We start from the raw sequence: 23,507 nt of genomic DNA, 5'->3' as shown, positions 1-23,507 counted from the left end.
TCGCGGGCCTTGTAGGGTCGGCGGAGCCCCCTTTGAGAACCACTGCCTCTAAAGCTATCTTTTAGCCACGAAACGCACAGTGTTGACGATTCAAAACACACACGAAGCAGAGTCGTGTGAATTTCATTGTCGTTTCCCTGGGGGTCTCTCCGTAAACGCATCTTGCCAAGTTCTCTCCTTCCGCGGCGACGGTCCAGCTCAGTTTAAAACTCGATTTATCTTCCACTTCACAGCCATCTCGCGCAAAAAGTGCTTTTCCGCAGAGACGCCGCACTCTTCCACTCGTCCGATAAAATAAATGAGCGAACCTACGAACCGACAAATTCGCAACAACAAACACCGCCGACAAAAAAAAAAAAAAAAAAAAAAAGATAAAAACAATATATAAAAAAAAGATCCCGGCGATCATCACACAGAGCTGTTTCCTCTAAGCAAGAGACTCACTGGCGCCGCGATCAACTATGATCAACAAGCGCACATGCAGCGCAGCGCCTCTTTTCTTTTTTCCCCCCAACGCCACTGTGACGTCGCCGTGACGTCACAGCCCGTCGCCGCAATCCCAGTGCGCACTGCTGTGCCCGGCCTCCTCCTCTCCGTCCTTCCCCTCCGCCTCCTCCGCAGCCCGTTCGCCTGCGTCTCGCGGCCGTCCAACGCTGCGTGCGCTGTATCGAGTGAGCGCTTCGCGTTTGCCGAGTGCGCGCGCGCGAAGCGTGCGTGTCTGTTGGAGCGCGTGCGTGTATGTGTGTGTGTGTGTGTGTTCCGTTCGCATAGGTCGCTGCGCTCTCCGATGGCGTGCCGCACATGGACGAGGAGCGGGCGTGATCGGCGGACCCCTTGACAGCGTCGCCGGACAACAAAAGTGCGCGCCCCTCCACCACCCACGGCAACAGACGTCCGTCTCGAAGAGGATGGCGTCGTCTACGGCGCCGTCGTCGGGCGCCGATCACGGTGGAAGCTACGTTTCCGTGTGGCTGCGTCCGCCCGAGCAACAGGCCGCTTCCAAGAGCGCGGCCGGCCGTGTCCAAGCTCGCTGGGCCCTGCCCGCGACCGTCGGCGTAGTCGGTCTACTGACCCTCCTGCCCGGCCTGGTCTCTTGCCTGCTCTCGGCCTGTTTGCCGCTGTGGGCCATGCTCTCTGCCCACTACTGGTTCTGCCTAGTGACCCGGCGGACCTTCAAGGCTTCTGACGGCTTCGTGGTCGCGCTGGCCGGCATCGTCGGCGACCTCTCGGCGGGCGGCTTCGCCGCCGGCCTTCCGAACCCCGTCGGACCCCTGACATCCACCGTGGTCTGGGCTGTGGTGTGTTTGTGTGCCTGCAGCGTTGCGGCGCCGCGCGCCGTCCACGTCTTGCCATCGCTGGCGGGTCTGAGGCTCGTGTCCCTGGTCGCGTTCGCCGGGCTCCTCCGGCCCGCTTGGGTCCGCGCGACCGTCGGTCATCTGTGCGGTGTCGTGGGCCTGCTTGCGGCCAAGTTTACCGAGTCCGAAGTGCGCGGATCCCATGTGTCCGCGTTGGTGTCGCCAGACGGGAGACTGCTGGCCGTGCGACGTCGCCGAACCGGGAGTTCGCCCGCGCTCCACGGTCTCGTGAAGGGTCGTCGCACGTCGCTGCCCGTGCTTGGAGGACAGCGCCAGTACTACGGGCCAGGGTATCAGGTAAGACAACACGCCGGACTCGAAAGACAGCGCGCGCGGACGGGAAGTTAACCAGGGATGAACGGCGAGGCTGCGAAGAGACCGTAGTCATCTGCTCGGATGAGAACGGGAGGTTGTCCCTTTCTGATGGCAGGACCTCCAGCATGCGCTCGTCGCGTTTTGTCAATGAGACACTGTTATCGAAGGAATCTCGCGCTGCTAGGAGGGATAACTGAAGGTCCCCCCATTCCTTCCCTTCTCGTCCTTTCAGCGACTCTAACAGCGTATGCGATGAAACGTCGAGAGTTGCGTCGGTGACAGTTCGATTCGCAGGGGGCATTCGGGGTCATGCGTGTTATTTGACCGGTTTAGTTTCCGCGCAGGAAGGCAAGCCCACACCAACGACCTGCGATATTCTCAAGCGAGTGGGAATAAGCTTTATTTTATAATCAAGCAAGCGGTTATGGTGTACGACGATACGGAGAAATTCTCGGCAACTATACGGATTACGCCTTGACTCGTCGGCAGAACGCGGAAGTGGTATTTTTTCTTCTTCATTTAACTACGCTTTGTTACTTGTGTCTAAAAAAAAGAAAAACAAAATAGAAGGCCGAGGAAAAACAGCGGCAGGTTCGAATATCTTGGAAAGTTTGTGAAGAGGACGGCGGGGTTGCTGCACGTAGCAAAATGAATTTCGAACCTTCGAGGCGTCGCGTCCTCGAGGTCTTCCCTCGTTAAATGACTACGAAAAGTGCGGGGATACCCTTAACCATTGTGTATGACTGGTTGACCTCTGGCTTTGAGATTTGTATAGAGCCCCGAACCTTAATAATAATAATAAAAGTAAGCTACAAAAACAAAAAGAAAAGAGAAAAAGCAACGAGTGTGCCTTCTTTTGTAAAGTCAGCTGCATAAAACTTCCTTTTTTTTAAGCGTTACAGGTGTTGTCGAGTAGATCATGTCAAGAACAGAGCACATGTGTTTGCTAAATGACAACGGAACATTTCTGTGCCTTTTGAGTCGGAACGACAGCAACTGGGGAATGTTCATTGCGCGTCGGAATTGCAGCCACGGTGTATACACGCCGACGAGTTTAGCCCACACAAAATGTCGCGAAGTGTCTCTTGAGACCCACGCGCCAGCGGCGCTGAATTTTAGCGTTTATTTTCTGACCGGTTCCACCCGTGCACCAGACGAGGCATGGTCAGCAAGGCATACAGAAATCGATGTTTATGATATTTGTAACTCGCGTCTTTTCGCGTGTTCTTCCGCGCTTATACGTCCTTAGGTACATCTGCGTTGCCCCAAAACGAAATCGAGGGGGTTGTTGACTTCCTTTTTTAAAGAAAGTGGTGATTCTATCGTCGTTTCTTTAGTCGACTTCTTCCAGTTTTTCGCCGAATGTCAGGTGTGTTTGTACAGCCTGACACTGCAAAAGACGCGGAGGACATCGTATGCCGTTGGTTGTGAAAAGCAGTCCGTCTCCTCTGTTTGCTACTCAACAAAGATTGGGGCACCGGTATTCTTGCGCAATTGCGAGGGTTGCATTTTGTAGCGGACTAGCAGGTTCGCGAGGAGTGTCAGCTGAAAAACGACGCCATTGTTTGTGCCCTCTGACGTCCTGATGGACTTGCGCGTGTCGGGAATTCACAGCTGGATCACATCCTAACTGATAATCTGTACATCGCAAAAAAAAAAAAAAGAAGAATAAGGAAGTATGTCTAAATATTTTTTTATTTTATTTTTTTAGTATAAATGCGGCGCCGCACTGACGAAATGTGCGCAGACTTGAAAAGCAGAAATACGTTGCTTGCACGGAGACTTGAACTGCATTTTTATGTAACAATATCAGATATATATCGACGCTGACAGCTTAAAGGGGCACTCAAGTGATTTTTGTTCACGCTTGTTTTTGGTGGCATGTTATTTGTTGGGCTTTAGTCCATACAAATGACAAGTTCTAGGCGGCACAATTTCTTGGTAAACTCCCAGCAGTAGAAATACACCGGCACTATTTTCTCTTGGGAAAATAGTGGGTCCCCACCAAGTCCATAAAATTTACCAACTGAAAATAGTTAACTGCGTAGGGATTATTAACGTTACTTTTATTGCTCTTTTTGGGCGCGATGTGCGTTGCATTTTGACAAAACATATTTAGGTGTAAAATGCGTAATACAGCAATTATTGTTTGAAAGTTGAAAGCCCACAAAGAGGGGCGTGTCGCGATCCTTGATTGGATTTTTAATTGGAAAATTGGCCGCCCATAAGTGTAATTTAGACTGTTTTTTTAGGGTGCATAGAGCCCGTATATTGAGTTATCACCAGAAATAATCAATCTCAGAATCCACTTGAGTGCCCCTTTAAGGAATGCAGGGCAGATTGCCTCCCTAGCATATTGTTATCGTACCGCAGCCAATGATAATGCTGCATTACCTGATAAAAATTCGGTGATGGACGTTACACTCTGCGTTCCCTAAGCTGGCAGTCACATTATCACTAATTGTTTGTAAACACGATACCTCAGGCGTATGGGGAAAGGTAAATGATGCGCCTGTGCGCGTCAAAAGACAGCAACTACAAAAAATCTGTTGTTGTTGCTTTGCGTCGTTCTTAAATTGGGGAGGCAATCATGTAAGTCACCTGGATATGTTCTCTGCCCCGAAAATTGTGCGCTTAATTGCTTGAATACACAAATAAATATATCTATAAAAAAAGCAGCGTTATGCCGATTCTTTTGTGTTTGTTTTGATAACTGCGCTTTAGAGGAAACGGGCCCGTTGGCTAATTTAACGTGATTAAGGAAACATAATATTACGACGTGTATTGTTTAGCTAATGTCCTCGTGTTATTATTCTTTCTTAATCAAGTTATGCCCACATCTAGTTTGTCGATCTCGGGAAATGTTCGATCTAGAGCGTGTTTTTTAACTGACGTAACTTGCCTTTAGAGTGGCACTCAAGCGGATTGTGATGTCGTCTATTTATGGTGATAACTTAATCTACAAACTCTATGCATCCTAAAAAAAAACAAAAAACGAAATACAGTCGATTGTTTAAAATAAACATCCAATCAAAGATTGTGACGCGCCCCCCTTTCTGTCCCTTGGAGCGCACACCATGGGGCACCGTCATACGGCGTTTTTAAACAATAATTGCCATAATTACGTCATTGCATTTTTTGTCAAAGTAGGATGCACAACGCGCCAAGCAAAAGCAATCATTGTAACGTTCGGAACCTCCACGCAATTAACTATTTTCATTGCTCAAATTTGATGGAGGTGGTGGAGACCCGAGGATTGCACCCCCAGGGGAGAGTAGTTCCCGTGTATAAATATCGCTGTGAGTTTATTTTACTAGGATCTCTTGCCATCCAGAACTGGTCATTTTTGTTGACTAAAGCCCAACAAACAATGTACGCTAGCAAAAACAAGCTTCTACAAGACGTATTGCGCTTCACTATACTCTGGCACAGCCTCAGAAATGATGGATAGCAACCATAGCTTGTACAAAAAGGATTGCGCTTCACTATACTCTGGCACAGCCTCAGAGATTATGGATATCAACTATAGCTTGTACATAAAGGATTGCGCTTCACTATACTCTGGCACAGCCTCATAAAGGATGGATAGCAACTATAGCTTGTACAAAAAGGATTGCGCATCTCGATACTCTGGCACAGCCTCAGAAATGATGGATAGCAACTATAGCTTGTACAAGACGTATTGCGCTTCACTATAGTCTGGCACAGCCACAGGAATGATGGATAACAACTATAGCTTGTACAGAACGGAATGCGCTTCGCTATACTCTGGCACAGCCTCAGAAATGATGGATAGCAACTACAACTTGTGCAAAAGGGATTGCGGTTCACTATACTCTGGCACAGCCTCAGAAATGATGGATAACAACTACAGCTTGTACAAAAGGGATTGCGCTTCACTACACTGTGGCACAGCCTCAGAAATGATGGATAGCAACTATAGCTTGTACAGAACGGAAAGCGCTTCGCAATGTCCTGGCACAGCCTCAGAAAGTATGGATAACAACTATTGCTTGTACAAGACGTATTGCGCTTCACGCAATACGTCTTGTACGTCTGGCACAGCCTCAGAAATGATGGATAGCAACTATAGCTTGTACAGAACGAAATGCGCTTCGCTATACTCTGGCACAGCCTCAGATATGATGGATAGCAACTATAGCTTGTACAGAACGGAATGCGCTTCGCTATACTCTGGCACAGCCTCAGAAATGATGGATAGCAACTACAGCTTGTGCAAAAGGGATTGTACTTCACTATACTCTGGCACAGCCTCAGAAATGATGGATAGCAACTATAACTTCTACAAGACGTATTGCGCTTCACTATACTCTGGCACAGCCTCAGAAATTATGGATAGCAACTATAGCTTGTACAAAAAGTATTGCGCTTCACTATACCATGGCAGAGCCTTAGAAATGATGGATAGCAACTCTTGCTTGAACAAAACGGAATGCGCTTCGCTATACTCTGGCACAGCCTCAGAAATGATGGATAGCAACTATAGCCTCTACATGACGTATTGCGCTTCACTATACTTTGGCACAGCCTCAGAAATGATGGATAGGAACTATAGCTTGTATAGAAAGGAACGCGCTTTGCCCTACTCTGGCACAGCCTCAGAAATGATGGATAGCAACTACAGCTTGTGCAAAAGGGATTGCGCTTCACTATACTCTGGCACAGCCTCAGAAATGATGGATAGCAACTATAGTTTGTACAGAACGAAATGCGCTTCGCTATACTCTGGCACAACCTCAGAAATGATGGATAGCAACTATAGCGTCTACAAAAAGGATTGCGCTTCACTATACTCTGGCACAACCTCAGAAATGATGGATAGCAACTGTAGCTTGGACAAAAGGGATTGCGCTTCCCTATACTCTGGCACAGCCTCAGAAATGATGGATATCAACTATAGCTTGTACAAACAATAGCAAATATTGCTTGTACAAAGAGGAATGCGCTTCGCTATACTCTGGCACAGCCTCAGAAATGATGTATAGCAACTGCAGGGGTGGAGCGGCTGCGCCATTTGCGCCATTTTGCGCCAGACGCATTTTTCTGCGCCATCCTGCGCCATTTTGCGGAAACTGCGCCACTGCCAATAGCTTGCGCCATTATGCGCCAAATCGCACAACGTGCGCCCAAAAAAATTGTATTTTGTCTTGGTTTCGGTTTCTATCGACTCGACTGGCAACAATGAGCACGTTTAGCTTGGTCGGCCCTGCAATCCTTTGTTCTGTTTATTCTCCCTATGTATCTCGAGTCGGAAGCGCGCTTAAAAACTCGGGGATCGGATTCCAAGCGCTACACCACCTGCATGCGACTGGATTGTTATTCTTAAACCATCAGTGATTAAGCAAGTCGGCCGAGGTGAGGTCGAGTCGTTAAGCGTCAGATTGCCTGAGGCTCTGCGGCCCGGGATCCAGAAGTCAACCAGTGGAAAAAAAATGAGCAAAAGATTCCGTTTACTACTTAATCGTTATAAGTTGGAACCGCATTCCCGCAAGATAAATTGTGATTTGATAGAACTGGAAACGCTGTCCGATCCGAAATTTTGCCGTCCAGCAGCTCTCACGCGAGCGGTAGATCTGCTCGGCGTACTTTAACCTTGCTCTTGTTAATCGCTTTGAATACAATAACTCTGTTAATCGTAGTCTGCTGCTTCGATATTGAGTTGCTCAATAGGATAAACTCGAAATTTGTTGCCCTGTTCCTCCACGCAGCTGCACGTCCGTTGCTTACGCACGTCACGTGGTTCGCACATATAATTACTATGTCGAGCACGTGAGTTGTGCGATAAGCAGTGCTGGTTTGCATCTTGAGCAGCTGAAAGCCACTCAGAAAATATCAAGTACATTATCTTCAGAAACGTATGGTACTTGCGTTTTGGCTCTCATTAAGGCTCACAAAGTTCCAAGTTTTCGCATCTGTTACACTGTTATGTGTTATTCCATCTACCTAGGTTCCTAACCTCTCATGTTCATCTGTGCTGCTAAGCACTATTGAAATTGCTCCCGTGCTCGTCTAAGACACAAGCTGAAGTGCAATGAAAACTGATCTGAGCTGCTCCTAGCCTGCTCCAGAATGTAGTTTTAGCTGCTCCCAACCTGCTCCAAAACAGCGGTTTCAGCTGCTCCCGTGACTGCTCCCAAATACATTTGATGAGTTCCACCCCTGCAACTGTAGCTTGTACAAAAAGGATTGCGCTTCACTATACTCTGGCACAGCCTCAGAAACGATGGATATCAACTATAGCTTGTACAGAAAGGAATGCGCTTCGCTATACTCTGGCACAGCCTCAGAAATTATGGATAGCAACTATAGTTTGTACAAAAAGGATTGTGCTTCACTATACTCTGGCACAGCCTCAGAAAGTATGAATAGCAACTATAGCTTGTACAAACAATAGCAAATATTGCTTGTACAAAGAGGAATGCGCTTCGCCATACTCTGGCACAGTCTCAGAAATGATGTATAGCAACTGTAGCACGAAAGGGATGGCGCTTCACTATACTCTGGCACAGCCTCAGAAAAGATGGATATCAACTATAGCTTGTACAGAAAGGAATGCGCTTCACTATACTCTGGCACAGCCTCAGAAATTATGGATAGCAACTATAGTTTGTACAAAAAGGATTGTGCTTCACTATACTCTGGCACAGCCTCAGAAAGTATGAATAGCAACTATAGCTTCTACAAGACGTATTGCGCTTCACTATAGTTTGGCACAGCCTCAGAAATGATGGATAGCAACTATAGTTTGTACAGAAAGGAATGCGCTTCGCTATACTCTGGCACAGCCTCAGAAATGATGTATAGCAACTGTAGCTTGTACAAAAGGGATTGCGCTTCACTATACTCTGGCACAGCCTCAGAAAAGATGGATACCAACTATAGCTTGTACAGAAAGGAATGCGCTTCGCTATACTCTGGCACAGCCTCAGAAAATATGGATAGCAACTATAGTTTGTACAAAAAGGATTGTGCTTCACTATACTCTGGCACAGCCTCAAAAAGTATGAATAGCAACTATAGCTTCTACAAGACGTATTGCGCTTCACTATAGTTTGGCACAGCCTCAGAAATGATGGATAGCAACTATAGCTTGTACATAACAGAATGCGCTTCGCTATAATTTGGCACAGCCTCAGAAAGTATGAATAGCAACTATAGCTTCTACAAGACGTACTGCGCTTCACTATAGTTTGGCACAGCCTCAGAAATGATGGATAGCAACTATAGACCGTTTTACTGAAAGAGGGCGAGAGAGAAAAGGGGAAAGGGCTACCGGCGCTTTCCCCCTTTCTGATTGTGTAGAAGAGTGAAAGTCCCGGATGAGGAGGCTTGCCCGGTGTTGGGTGTCTGCTGTGCCCCAACTTCGTTCGCGCTTTCTTTTCTGTTTTGAACTCGCAAACTTAATTAGAGTGACGGGCTTCGCTGGCAACAGTTCCCCGGTCATCGTTGTTGAAAAGGTAGTTCTATCGGTTTTCCTGAATAGCGATCCCCTGTGCGATACCAGAGAGCCGGCAAAAGCGCTCCTTGGAGTGCCGCTGGTGGGTTGCTTCGGTTGTTTCCGTTGATTGGGCGTTTTGAAGCGCTGGATAGTCGCTCCAGGGTACGACTCGTGTGTTGCGATCTGCGTCTTCGAGCCCAGTGTGTACGTTTCTTTGTTCGAGTCATGGCATCCACCAGTGCGGCAACGGGGGGAACAGCGGCAGCGAACGTGTCAGTGATAGAAATTGGAGGTTAGTACTCAAAATATTGCATCAAATAGTAAAATAATTCGTGGCTGCTTTGACGCTTTCTGCGGTTCGATATAAGCACATCTAGAACGTCTTCGTCGTTCATCCACAATGAAATATGAGAACACGGACACGCAAGATAAAAGCAGCGCAGCAAAACGATCTGTAGCAGCTCCGGGTGTTTACAAAAGTTAATTGAGGTTCCCGTTTCGTGTATCGCTAGTTCATTACTAAAAACGGCTGCGCTGAAAGGGGCCTATTGCAAGCAAAAATTTATGAATGGTTCATCATTTCCAGTCACGCGGAAAGCGGTGGAGCTTCCAAACATTGCAGCCGCACAGCCTTGCCGAATTCCATGCAAGCTACGAGGTCCTTGGGCGGTATTCGACGCTTTCTGTCGTTATTCGTGCACCCTATGACCGAGCAATGGTGTCCCGATGACCGGGGGACTGTTGCCATCGAAACCCGTGGCTCTAATTAAGTTTGCGAGTCTAAAACCGAAAAGAAAGCGCGAAAGAAGTTGGGGCACAGCAGACACCCAACACCGGCCAAGCCTCTCATCCAGGACTTTTACTCTTTCTACACAATCAGAAAGGGGGAAAGCGCCGGCAGCACTTTCCCCTTTTCTCTCTCGCTCTCAAAATGGCGCTACCCACGATAAAACCGTCTATAGCTTGTACAGAAAGGAATGCGCTTCGCTATACCCTGGCACAGCCTCAGAAATGATGTATAGCAACTGTAGCTTGTACAAAAGGGATTGCGCTTCACTATACTCTGGCACAGCCTCAGAAAAGATGGATACCAACTATAGCTTGTACAGAAAGGAATGCGCTTCGCTATACTCTGGCACAGCCTCAGAAAATATGGATAGCAACTAGTTTGTACAAAAAGGATTGTGCTTCACTATACTCTGCAAAAAGGATTGTGCTTCACTATACTCTGCACAGCCTCAAAAAGTATGAATAGCAACTATACCTTCTACAAGACGTATTGCGCTTCACTATAGTTTGGCACAGCCTCAGAAATGATGGATAGCAACTATAGCTTGTACATAACAGAATGCGCTTCGCTATAATTTGGCACAGCCTCAAAAATGATGGATAGCAACTATAGCTTGTACAAAAGGGATTGCGCTTCACTGTACTCTGGCACAGCTTCAGAAATGATTGATAGTAACTATAGCTTGTACAGAACGGAATGCGCTTTGCTATACTCTGGCACAGCCTCAGAAATGATGGATAGCAGCTGTACACCAACTCATGTTTACAAACAAACCGGAGCGCCCCTAGCGGACGCCACCGGCGCCGCGCATGCGCGGTGGATGGTGGGCAAGAAGCCCGCCGTCGCCCATAAACGAACCATTGAATTGCGTTGTTGTCGGCGTCGGTGGGAGTCCCCGTGCTCTTTTTCGCGTTGGAATTGTTGATTCTACGTCCTCCTAACAATGTCTGACTACTTGAGCGGCTTCAGCAAAACTAACGAGGCAAAACTTTGCGTGAATAATGTGACGTGCGGCGATTCATTTCACGTGGACGCCGCAGAATGGGCGCTAAAGCCTGACTCCCACGATGAGATTCTGCTCGCTATTTTCAGTCGCGACATCGCTCGAACTGCAAAAGCGTGGACCGTAGCTGAGATGGTGGACGTCGATACTGAGAACAGCAAGTAGAATCGGGCATTACAAGTCGGTGATGGCCATTGATAACAATGATCAACATCTTCTTGTATCTACTCTTTACACTTAGCCTACTTACACCAACCAGCCTTCAAAAGTGTTTTGAGGCCTGCACTCACTTCTTATCGCAATTACCGGGTCAACGTTTGGTTTACGGGCCGCTGTCGTTTGAACGAGCTGACGACAAAAAGCAGAGTTTGAAAGAGCAGACGACAGTTCGAACGGATGTGCAATGCAGTGCGGGCAAGAAACCCCTCGTCCCGCGTCCACAAACCATTCGAATGTCACGTTGTCGGCGTCTGTGCGAGTCTGCAAACTCTTTTTTCACGTTGGAATTATCGATTCAATGTCCTCATAGCAATGTCTTACCACTTTAATCGCCTGAGCTGAATTATCCAGGTTGGTTACACCGCTAAACTTTGCGTAAATAATTTGACGTGCGCCGATCATTCGCATGAACGCCGCAGAATGGACGCCAAAACCGTGATGAGATTCTTCTAGCTATTTTCGGTCACAACGTCGCTCGTGCTGCAAAAGTGTAGAAGGTAGTGGCAATGATCGACGCCGATAACAAAAATCGGAACTGGGAACAAACCAAGCGTAGCAAGTCGGAGATGGCCACTGGTACGAATGATCAACATCTTGTATCTACTGTTTACACCGAGCCTACTTAAGTCTTTTGAGGCCTGCAATTACTTCTTATTGCAATCACCGAGTCAAAGTTTGGTCTACGGGCCGCTTTTGTTTGAACGAGCAGGCGACAAAAAGCAGACAAGTTTGAAAGAGCAGACGAAAGTTCGAACGAACTGGCGGCCGTGTGAATTTGAACACGCACTGAACCCGTGGGTGGTCCGGACAACTTGGCGGTTTTCTCTCGTTCATGTTGGAACAAAGCAAATACATTTGGCGACCACAAAGTGTTGCCCTCACACGCAGTCGTAGTTCGACGGCGTCTGGTTTGCCCTTTTCACGGCTACTATCCACGTTCTCGGACGAACGGAGGGGGCAAAAACACATGAAACCTGATGTTCAAACCTTTCCAGACTCTCTTGGTACAGCCCTCATCGCAGCATTTTGACGAGAAGGCAGGTTTTTGTCTCGTTTCTTCCAAAGGAACACAGGATTGCATGTCTGGCACGGCGACTTCTGCCCACCGCCCCAGATCGGAAGTCCGTCCGGCGCGCCACCACCGCGGCGTGACGTAGGAGAGTTGAGTTCATGTATATAGCTTCTACAAAAAGGATTGCGCTTCACTATACTCTGGCACAGCCTAAGAAATCATGGATAGCAACTATTGTTTGTACAGAAAGGAGTGCGCTACGCTATAGACCAACACGCGGCCCTGACGTCACGCAGCTGCGGTGGCGCAGTCTACGGCACTGCGCATGCGCAGACGAATCACTCCACATGAATTTGGTTTCAGCGCACGCGCAGTGCCCACACCTGGTGTGGGCAAACGCGGGCTTGTTTGTAAACAGCGTGTCGGTCTATACTCTGGCACAGCATCAGAAATGATGGATAGCAACTGTAGCTTGTACAGAAAGAAATGCGCTTCGCTATACTCTGGCACAGCCTCAGAAATGATAAATAGCAACTGTAGCTGGCAAGTGTACAAAAAGGATTGCGCTTCACTATACTCTGGAACAGCCTCAGAAATGATGAATAGCAACTATAGCTTGTACAAAAGGGATTGCGCTTCACTATAATCTGGCACAACCTCAGAAAGGAGGGATAGCAACTATAGCCTCTACAAGACGTATTGCGCTTCACTATACCTTGGCACAGCCTCAGAAATGATGGATAGCAACTATAGCTTGTACAGAAGGGAATGCGCTTCGCTATACTCTGGCACAGCCTCAGAAATGATGGATAGCAACTACAGCTTGTACAAAAGGGATTGTGCTTCACTATACTCTGGCACAGCCTCAGAAATGATGGATAGCAACTATAGCCTCCACAAGACGTATTGCGCTTCACTATACTCTGGAACAGCCTCAGAAATGATGGATAGCAACTATAGCTTGTACAAAACGGAATGCGCTTCGCTATACTCTGGCACAGCCTCAGAAATGATGGATAGCAACTATAGCTTCTACATAAAGGATTGCGCTTCACTATGCTCTGGCACAGCCCATGAAATGATGGATAGCAACTATTGCTTGTACAGAAAGGAATGCGCTTCGCTATACTCTGGCACAGCCTCAAAATGATGGATAGCAACTATAGCTTGTACAGAACGGAATGCGCTTCGCTATACTCTGGCACAGCCTCAGAAATGATGGATAGCAACTATAGCTTGTACAAAACGGAATGCGCTTCGCTATACTCTGGCACAGCCTCAGAAATGATGGATAGCAACTATAGCTTCTACATAAAGGATTGCGCTTCACTATGCTCTGGCGCAGCCCATGAAATGATGGATAGCAACTATTGCTTGTACAGAAAGGAATGCGCTTCGCTATACTCTGGCACAGCCTCAAAATGATGGATAGCAACTATAGCTTCTCCAAAAAGGATTGCGCTTCATTATACTCTGGCACAGCATAAGAAATGATGGATAGGGACTATTGCTTGTAGAGAAAGGAATGCGCTCCGCTATACTCTGGCAGAGCCTCAGAAATTATGGATGGCAACTGTAGGTTGTACAAAAGGGATTGCGCTTCAGTATACTCTGGCACAACCTCTCAAATGGTGGATAGCAACTATAGCTTGTACAGAAAGGTATGCGCTTCGCTATACTCTGGCAGATCCTCAGAAATGATGGATAGCAACTGTAGCTTCTATAAAACGGATTGCGCCTCCCTATAACATGGCACAGCCCCAGGAATGTCGGATAGCAACTATAGCTTGTACAAAACAGACTGCGCTTCACTATACTCTGGCACCGCCTAAGATATAATGAATAACAACTATGACTTCTGCAAAACGGATTGCGCTTCACAATACTCTGGCGCAGCCTCAGAAAGGATTGATAGCAACTATAGTTGGTACAAAGAGGACTGCGCTTCACTATAGACCGTTCCATTAGGGTCATAGCAGAGAGGGTAAAAAGAGAAAAAAAAATGCCCTCCCCCTCTCACCCTCATGTCGTCTGCTCCGCCGAATGGGCAGTACCTAGCATCCGGCTGGCGTACAAACTCTGTATAAAATCGCGTCATTTTGGAAATTTCAAGCGCAGATGCGCAGATTTTGGTATTCCAGTTATCGTGCATTAGTATATGCTAGATAAAAAGACTAAGTCTAATTGCACTGTTATCTGCGTGAAAATAAAAGAAAATAGGGAAAACTGTGTGAGACTGGCCGGTCTCTCCGGCGAAAAGTGAATCCGGTGGCTGTACCTTTTTTACTATACAAAGTTCGTACTGGTGTAGGCCTTTATCGACCATGAGTGGATGTTTGAAGTAATAAATAAAAACGTGGTCTCCTACCGCAATACACGCAGTAGTTGAGGGTAGTACTGCCGGCTGACTCAACTGCTATTTAAGTAACGGAAAAAAGATATGTCACTTGATCCTTTACTGAAGTAGAACAACAGAGAGCTCTCGGCTGATTTTGGAGTAGCCATAACTATTCTAAGAACGCAAACCACTTCACAACGGCAGCCACGAGCGAGAGTTTGATGTTCCGCACAGCCCGCCGATACAGCCCAAAGATGGAGAATGGCAGCCTCCCGGTTTGTCGTCTGCTGGCGGAGCCGGGCGCGTGCCCTCTCTCTCGTTTTACCCCGCCGAACCCGCTGAATTTCTTGCATGTATGGAGAGGGCGCTGCTGTCGAACAAAATGGTGCCGCCCAGAGAGCGGTAAATGGAATGGTCTATACTCTGCCATCGCCTCAGAAATAATGAATAGCAACTGTAGCTTCTATAAAGCGGATTCCGCATCCCTAACTTTTGTTCACGCGCATGCGAACAGGCTTGCACGACAGGGGCACCGGCAGAACGTTGCAATCCATCGTTCTACATTTGCCTACCTTTGCCCGAAATCCGGAACATTGAAAACCACAAAAAGAGTGCCAAAAGATTTTTTTCCTTTTTTTTTGGTGGGGAGGGGGGGGTGGTATTTTTCGACAACGCCTACCGTATTGCACAGCTGTAGGAAGTCACAGCAATGAAAACGCAAGCAGCGCGTTCCGTCACGACACGATGATCATGACCAACATCTGAAACTGAAACCGAAACTAAGTGGCCAACTGTTACCCAGAACTCATTTTGTGTCACCTTGCCACGAGAGGCGCTTTGGTTCGGGAAAAGGTATATTCAACATAAGCCTCCAAGCCCCCTCTCCTCCGTAAACCGGATGATGTGACGTCCACGAAGACAGGCCAATCACTGCGCCGCAATTGGCTCGTTGCCTCACTCCACAAGCTTTTCCGAACACGCTCCCCGCGGGCTTCGTTGCGGAATCCTCCGAAAGGCTGCAGGCATCGCCGTCGAGACTGAGCTTATTGTCATGTCGCGCGTTGAGCGTCATCCTGACACTTGAGGTGGCGTTGCACTTTCAGAAGGAAAGAGAGAGAAAGAGAGTCACATGTGCGTCCGAAGGAGGATTGTCCGAACAACGCACGGTATGCCCGTGAGTCTTCTGAAGACGAGACAGAAACACACACTGGCTTGAAGACGGAGAATATGCTATACATACCCCTCACTCTACCCTCAGGCACGCTCACCTAAGCCCCTCACGCGCGTAGTGCTACTGCGGAGACCGGTTACTACGACGTCAACGGGAATCAGAATTCACTTCGCTATATCCGGTGTTTCGTTATAACCGACTTCGGCTATAACGAAGTGCAAAAGGGAATGGGAAATCGTGATCGCTTCGCTGTGCCCACTATTTCGTTATAACCGACTTCGTTGTAACCGATCTCGACAGTATACTGAGGTCGGACCGCATGCTATGATTCGGTGGGATCAGTCAGGCAGTTTCAAAAGTGCTTCGTCACGGCGCTTGTCTATTTTTTTTTTTCGGGGGGGGGGGGGGGGCAGGGGGTGTATGCTATCACCGGCAAACCAATCACGGAAAGAAACAAGCGCATATTCACTGCGCCTGGTTGGTTTGCTAATCGATGATAGAAAAAGAAAAATATCCTACTATGTACATCATATTAATTTAGTTACTCTTGAAGTGCCCGGTTCCAGAAAATGGCAAGAAATTCTTCACCAAATATCGAATAAGCATTGAATTGTGTTTCTTAAACTATCACACTGACTCTAGTGCTTTATTTCGTAAAACGTCACGAGACCGTGGGAACGGCATTATCGCCCTGGATTTTCTGCGTCGCCATTGTTTCGTCAATGTAATCTGGACGACCAACGCTCGGCGTCGTGAATCGAGGTTAAAAGAAAACTACCGCCGTCCGTTGGAAAATAATGATTTTTACTCGTAACCGCGTTTATCGTCGGGATGATCGTAGCCTCGAAGGGAGTAATAACCTGCATCAACCAACGAGTTGCACCCTCGCGCAGGGTTGCAACACGCTCCCCCCCGGGGGGACTAATCAGCGAGGTCGAATTAAAGCGACGGCGCATTCGAGTGCATCACCCTGTATTATTTGTTCCGCCAGGTCGGGTCATTTTGAGGCGCCGTCGGCTCATCCGACCTCGTGAATCGCTCTCGTGGCCGTTCACGTCGGAATCGTAAGTAATGGTGTAAGGGGCCTTTCTCACTCGAAGGCGACGCCGAGTGGCGAAAGCTCGAAGTGCGATCGGCGTCCGGAAGGAGGGGAGTCACGTTACCTCTCTTTCCTCCTCCGCGACGCAGTTCGAGTTTTCGCCGCTACGGTGACGACACCAGTGCGTGCGCCTAACTGTTTCTTGAAAAGGGTCCATTGTCGGATGGACACATATATATATATATATATATATATATATATATATATATATATATATATATATATATATATAGTATACTATATATATATATATATATACTATATATTATATATATATATATGACAACACATGTTCTTTTTTGCAGAATTCTATGACTCCTGCGTTACGATTAGATGATTCTACCAACTTTAGGCATCGTGCCTTATGATTAGGGGATGCTTCCGATCTACGCACCGGAATTATGACTATAGGATTTTGCGAATTCTAAACGTAGAGATTTACGATTGTAGGATGCCGGCAGCCCAATGATTGGAATTTACGACCTTTAGGTTTATGCCGCTTCATAAACATCGTAATTTACGATTCTGGGAGTTTGGTAGTTCCGATATAGACATTGCGATGTGCATTATTACAGTCTGCAGCCACTCCGAGCTGTGGCAATTGTGATCGTAGAAGCTGGCAAATTCTAGACATTGCGATATAAGGTATGGCAGGGTTTTGTGGATATAAGCTTTGGAAATTAAAATTATCTTGTGTCATTTTAACGACTGATATAATTTGAGTATGTGCCGAGAAAGTGAGAGAGAGGAGGAAAAGAGAGTGCACGAGGACGTCAGCCCTCCGCGCTCTAGTATGGAATGATTCGTGGGTGCAGACCTAAAGCTAGCAGAACCTTTGTCCCCAGTACCATAGCCTCCTCTATACTGACAAAGCCTGGCAGATCTCCTCGACACGCGACCGCCGAAAGTTAAAACAAGATGGAGCGGCAGAAAACGGATGAGAGGAGAGTCACGGTAACAGGCGCCCCGCTGCGGCGAGACGCCGAAACTCACTTGTCCCGAGCAATGGAATGTCCGCTCGTGCTCCTCGCGTTCCTCGCGCTTCTTTTCCCGTCGGGTTTGAAAACCACGTTTCGGGTCCTCGCCGCTGCGAAAGGTGTGCGCTGACGTCCAAGTTCTCCGAGAAGTGCTCTGTGCTACCAGGTCCTAGCGCTTCAAATCTGCGACCGGGCACTCCATGGCTCCGTCGTCGAACTGCCAGGCTTTGTGTGGTTACGACGAAATCCTACGGCAGCTCCGAAGCTGTCTCACGCACTTCTTACGATCAAATCAGCATGGCAGACAGCGCCGTGCTCGCGACGACCAACGGGTGTTTATTTTTCTACGTGCGCTTCTCACGCGTCCCTACTTCAAGCAGCAAGAAAAAAAGTAAAAAGTAGTTGAAACAGACCACGACGAACAAGAACGCTAGATCCACAAATACCCGGGAAAAGCTCCAACGGCCACGATTTTACCGACAACGACCAAGCGAGCTCGGCAGATAGGCCTAGCAGGCACTCCGACTCGGCGACCGTCTGCCCACGACCGGCTGGCGTGCTGAATGGAATATGCCCGCGCGACTCTTGTGAACACTGCCCGTATTATACTTTGATCGCTGACCTCAATTTTAGATTAAGAGGTCAATCTCTTTTTCTTGTCATCTTGTTTTCTCAGGCAATGGCGACTCTCGCCGCTAAAAAAGCGGTGAATCTCCGACAGACGCAGGAAAGGTAAAGCAGCCGTCGCTTTGACTAGCAGACGTAAAGCAGACGACGTTAACTGCGCCAACCCGCCGACGCCGTTAAAGAGTGAGAAGTCTGGCCGCGCACGAAAGGAGGGAAAAAGTATTTGAGAGGGAACTTGCGGACACTAACACGCTCCCTCTCGGTTCTTAGCAAACAAACGTCGGCGCATCGGGACACCTCGCCAGTGAGTCCTTTGACTTCCCTCCTTGATGCGCGTCTGCTAGTTGTTAGACAAAAACAACGTGCCACTCGAGTTATTTCGTCTGCCCTCTCTGAAAGGCGAAGTCGAGCTCGCTCGTAAAGACCTGCACTTCCGAAAGTCGCAGGAAAGGTAAGACAGACGCAGACGACGTTGCGAGCAGACGACGTTGCAAAGGAGCAGACGACGCTCGGATTGGGGGTCGCGATCAGTCAATCAGGGCTCGGCGTTCTGACGTCACCGCTACTTCCTTTCTCATGCGCAGAAGATGAAAATGAGCCCACTTGCGAGGCGTATAGCCTGCTAAGACCGGCAACCTTGATGGTGCAAAATGCACGCTCCAAAAGGACTGCGGAAGCTCGCCGTCAGCACGCGCAGCAGCGCACACGGATATGGCCGCCAGTGAATACTCCCTATTAGCGATGTGCGCGACCAAAAGCGTCGCTGCGGTCAGCTTTCCATAATTGGCCAGACCATGGGCATATGAGCATTGTCAGATTGTCATCTTCTACGGTGTTAGTTCCGGTTGCGATGGTTCCTAGCTTCCACTGTGCTTTTTAAAGAAACCACCGAACTCGTCGTCACACTTGGTGGTAAGTAGCCAGGGTAACAACTGGTGACGTCACGGCGAGGCAAATCCCAGTCGTGACGTCACGGATGGAAACCATAAGAGGGCGCCACCGAAATATCTCGGCGCTAATAGGGCTCTGCGCTCGTCGAACGCTTTACAACACGGAACGTCGGTGTACGGCGTTTGGCTTTTGCATTTGAAGGTGTTCGATGAGTGCAGGCGAGATATAGGCAGCTATAGCTTATTGTCGACCCACTAATCATTCGAATCAAGGCTCGGCGTTTTGACATTCTCGTTTCCTCCTCTCTCTCACTTTCTCGGTGTGCGTAGGTTCGATAAGGGTGAATACGTTATCTTAGTCTTGTCGGGACGCGTGAGACCGTTTGATAACGAAAAAAAAAAAAAAAAAAGAAGCTAGGTTTGATAACTAAATTGAGAGCTTCGCACAAAATACAACCGATGTTTTTTTTTAATTTTTTTTATCAGTTATATTGACGCAAATGTTTACCTCATTGCCGCAGTTTTAACGTCACATTGCAGCTTAAATGAGTCATCCCCATGCGTGATAAAGCTGTCTAAACATTCGACACATATACCTCACACATGTCCGTTTGTTTTCGTACAGTTTCTATTCTTAAGGCAAGTGTCGACTTTTTGCTGCACGCATACTATTCTTCAAGAGGTACGTCTCATTTTTTTATGTGTATTATACCTTTAGAGACGAGCTACCGCTGGGCCCGGCTTTCCGAATAGTAAATATGTCAGATACGTGGCACGATGTCTCGTTAACTCTTACCTGTAGCAGTGCAATTATTTAGGCCTGTTAATTCATCTTAGGAAAAAAAAAAAGAAAAAAAAAAAGATTGCGTTGAGAATTTCAAAGAAGAATGCAAGCTGCACAACGCAGAGCGAGATCGGTTTGTGTATAGTATGTATGTAGAGTCCTTGACCCAGTAATTTTCTGTTTTATTTTTGAGCATCAAAACCCTTGCATGTGTTTTGTAGCCGGGAACCATGATATCTGAAACGTATGTTTTCTTTTTCTTTTTTCGTTTTGTTTTTAAGCATGCGCGCAGGCAACCATTGAAGCGTCTATAGGCTCAAACGATAATAATCCCCTGGAGGAGTGTAAATGGGACAAAGGACAAACACAAATCTCGAAACACAACTAGGTGGCGCTGTGAAAATTCCGCCTGGTCCTGGTATCGAACCAGGGACATCTCCATTTCCAGTGGAGCGCTCTACCAACTGAGCTATCCAGGAGTTGGAAGTCAGTAGAGCAAACGGGTTTTGTCAGCTGTCCCCCCCCCCCCCCCCCCCCCCCCTTATTCCCCTTCTCCAGAGATTATTACCGTTTACTCTGTTCAGCCCGACTGCACCTTTACATTAATGCATTCTCATCATAACTTTAAATGCAGGCCGTTCATGCTTGTTGGTGTCAAACTGTTGGCAGCTGATAAAACCCGTTTGCTGTACTGACGCCTAACTCCTGGTACGCTCCACTGCAAATGGAGAGGTCCCTAGTTCGATACCAGGACCAGGCGGGTCTTTTCAGTCGCGCACCAGTCACCTAGTTGTGTTTCAAGTTTTGTGTTTGTCCTTTGTCCCCCTTATTTCCGTTCTACGGGGATTATTATCGTTTATTCTGTCCAGCTCGCTTGCATCTTTTGTATTAATTGCATTAACATCATAACTAGGGCTCCGTGTTTTCGGATAAATCCGAAAAACACCCGCCGGTAAAATTTTTGGCAATTCGGATTCATCCGATAAACTCCGAATTGTTATGTGCCCACATGCCACCCCCCCCCCCCCCCCCCCACACACACACACACAGCAAAAAAAAAAAGAATCTTTTTTTTTTTTTTTGCATTTTGAGCAGCGGAGGATCAATGGTCCTGGGAAAATGACACCATAATTAGCTTTCAAGCCTCGGACCGTTGTCAAAAGGGGGTCTTTTCGGCTTGTCTCGTCAAGGTTGGTTCAGGGAAACAGGTCATTGTACCATTCGTGTCACGACAAAAGCCAGTCTTTTGGTTTCTAATTTGGACCATGGGATCCGGGATTTACAGAAAGGAGAGAGTATGTTTCTGGGAATAACAGTGAAAGCTATGGACCATAGAGGTTGTATAAAATAGGGAAGAGGGGTAGTTGAAACTTCTCTATTACTTCCACCTCGCGCGGCAGCGGGATAGATTGATGGGATGACTACGAGCTTCCTTGCGGCTACCTCCGAGAGAGAGAGAGAGGTGGCGTGAGAGAAGCAGGGGAGGTTGTTATAGCGGGAATGCTGAACTGGTTCCCCATGTACCTCCGACAGTATATTGATTTTAAGGTATCCACGTTTATCGAAGCCACACTTGTGTGCGACTTTTGTCGTGGGACAAATTAGTATTGCCAATGACACCAACGCCAAATTCAACTGAAGAAATCTTAAATTCATACGAGCATGTTTTGTTTTTTATCTGGCACACGTTTGCATCCGGTTAATATTTATTATTTTTAATAGGAAACACAGCGAAATTAGTCTCCGAATTTCGGAAACTTGAGGATTTCTGAAAAATAAACTTCGATAAACACCGAATTTTCGCTAAAAAATAAACTCCGAAAAACACCCTCCGAATTTCACGAAAAATAAAGTCCGAAAACACGGAGCCCTAATCATAACCTATAGTCTCACCTGGCCCTGGTGCTCCCAGACAAAAAGCTGTCCTTTACAGCCCCTTTCTGCCTGGCAATGCCTCCCGTGTAGAAATAAAATAAAGCTTCGAATTAGAATATACACCGACTCGTGTTTACAAACAAACCTGAACGCCGCTATCCGCAAGTCAACGTCGCCGCGCATGCGCGATAAGGTGTGGGCAAAAAGCGCCGCGTCTCTCATAAAAAAACAACATTGAAATGGGATGTTTTCGGCGTCCGTGTGAGTTCCCGTGCTCCTTTTCGCGTTGGAATTGTTGATTCTACGTCCTTCTAGCTATGTCTTACTACTTTAGTGGTCCGAGCGAAATGAACGAGGCTCGTCAGAGCGCAAAACTTTGTGTAAATAATGTAACGTGCGACGAATCATTCCCCGTGAACGTCGCAGAATGGACGCTAAAGCTTGATTCACACGATGAGATTTTGCTTGCTATTTCCAGTCGCGACGTCGATCGGGCTACAAAAGAACCGTGGACAGTAAGCTGCGATGCTCGACGTCGGAACTGAAATTCCCAAACAGAATCGCACCAAGTGAATCGGGCCTAACAAATCGGTGATGGCTACAGGTAGGAAATGATCGACATCTCCTTGTATCCATACTGTTTACACCGAGACCATACGTACCCCAAGCAACCCTTCAATCTTAAAAGTGAACACGGAATCCTAGTTATCTTTCAGCTCTACAAATCTCCCCAAAGTCACCTAAATATGCGACGAGTTTTCTCCCCTTCTGACTCTCATCAAAGTTTTTTTGTTTTTTTTTTACACTTTTTGTAGTAATGCTCGATTAGGCAAGCGAGTGGTGCAGATCTATATACGAAAGCCTGACCTGGTTTCGTCCTCCTAACAACGAAAGTCAATCGATCATCCGAAATTTCCCGAAGCATAATTTGTCTTTCCTCGTCTCGCTCTTTTTTTCTCCGCTTCAATAATTGATTCCTTCGTAGTATTTTTTTTTTCGATGTAGAGTCGTTGACAGTTTCAGAATCGCAGAGTGTGACTTAACTCTAAAAAATGCCTGCGAGTCTACTTGCCCGCAAAGCACTCGAAGAGCCAATCTCTGCGATCTACGAAATCAACTCAGCGAATGATGAGGCGGAACGTCCGGTTAGACCTTAAAATTAAGCCAGCGCTGTGGCATTACGCAAAGCAAAGCGTCATGCTTGCATTGCGTAATGCCACAGCGCTGGCTTAATTTTAAGGTATAAATAGATGTTCCGCCTCATCATTCGCTGAGCTGATTTCCTAGATCGCAGAGGTTGGCTCTTTGGGTGTTTTGCGGGTAAGTAGACGCGCAGGCATTTTGAAGGAGTATGATGTTAGCGCTTCCTTCCTCTCGTGATTGGCTCTTCGCTCTCCTTATCGCCTAATGCCGCAGTCTGATTGGCTGCTGAGCGATAATGAGATTCGCGCGACTCGCCACACCTTGCGTCTTTTAAACTATCAGGGGCTATGATATACTTGCCGGCAGTCGAAGGAATTTGCGCGAAATCACACACACACACGCACACTCTAATAAAGCTGGAGCGCCTGCATCTCCCGCAAAACACTTGGG

General features: G+C 47.4%; 1 protein-coding gene across 1 annotated transcript in view; it reads left to right on the top strand.

Moving 5' to 3' along the window:
• Positions 1–908: 908 nt before the first annotated feature.
• The window catches only part of LOC8054067 (cGMP-inhibited 3',5'-cyclic phosphodiesterase A), a 376,215-nt gene continuing 353,616 nt past the window's right edge, over positions 909–23,507 (top strand). Inside the window, exon 1 of the mRNA XM_042293413.1 lies at positions 909–1,652. Within this exon, the coding sequence (XP_042149347.1) occupies positions 909–1,652 (744 nt within the window). The remainder of the gene's footprint in view (positions 1,653–23,507) is intronic.

Source organism: Ixodes scapularis, unplaced genomic scaffold (assembly GCF_016920785.2).
Source record: "Ixodes scapularis isolate PalLabHiFi unplaced genomic scaffold, ASM1692078v2 PGA_scaffold4__175_contigs__length_147842914, whole genome shotgun sequence".
Lineage (NCBI taxonomy): Eukaryota > Metazoa > Arthropoda > Arachnida > Ixodida > Ixodidae > Ixodes > Ixodes scapularis.
Note: the sequence above shows the minus strand (reverse complement) of the source record. Positions and strands in the feature narration are given on the sequence as shown.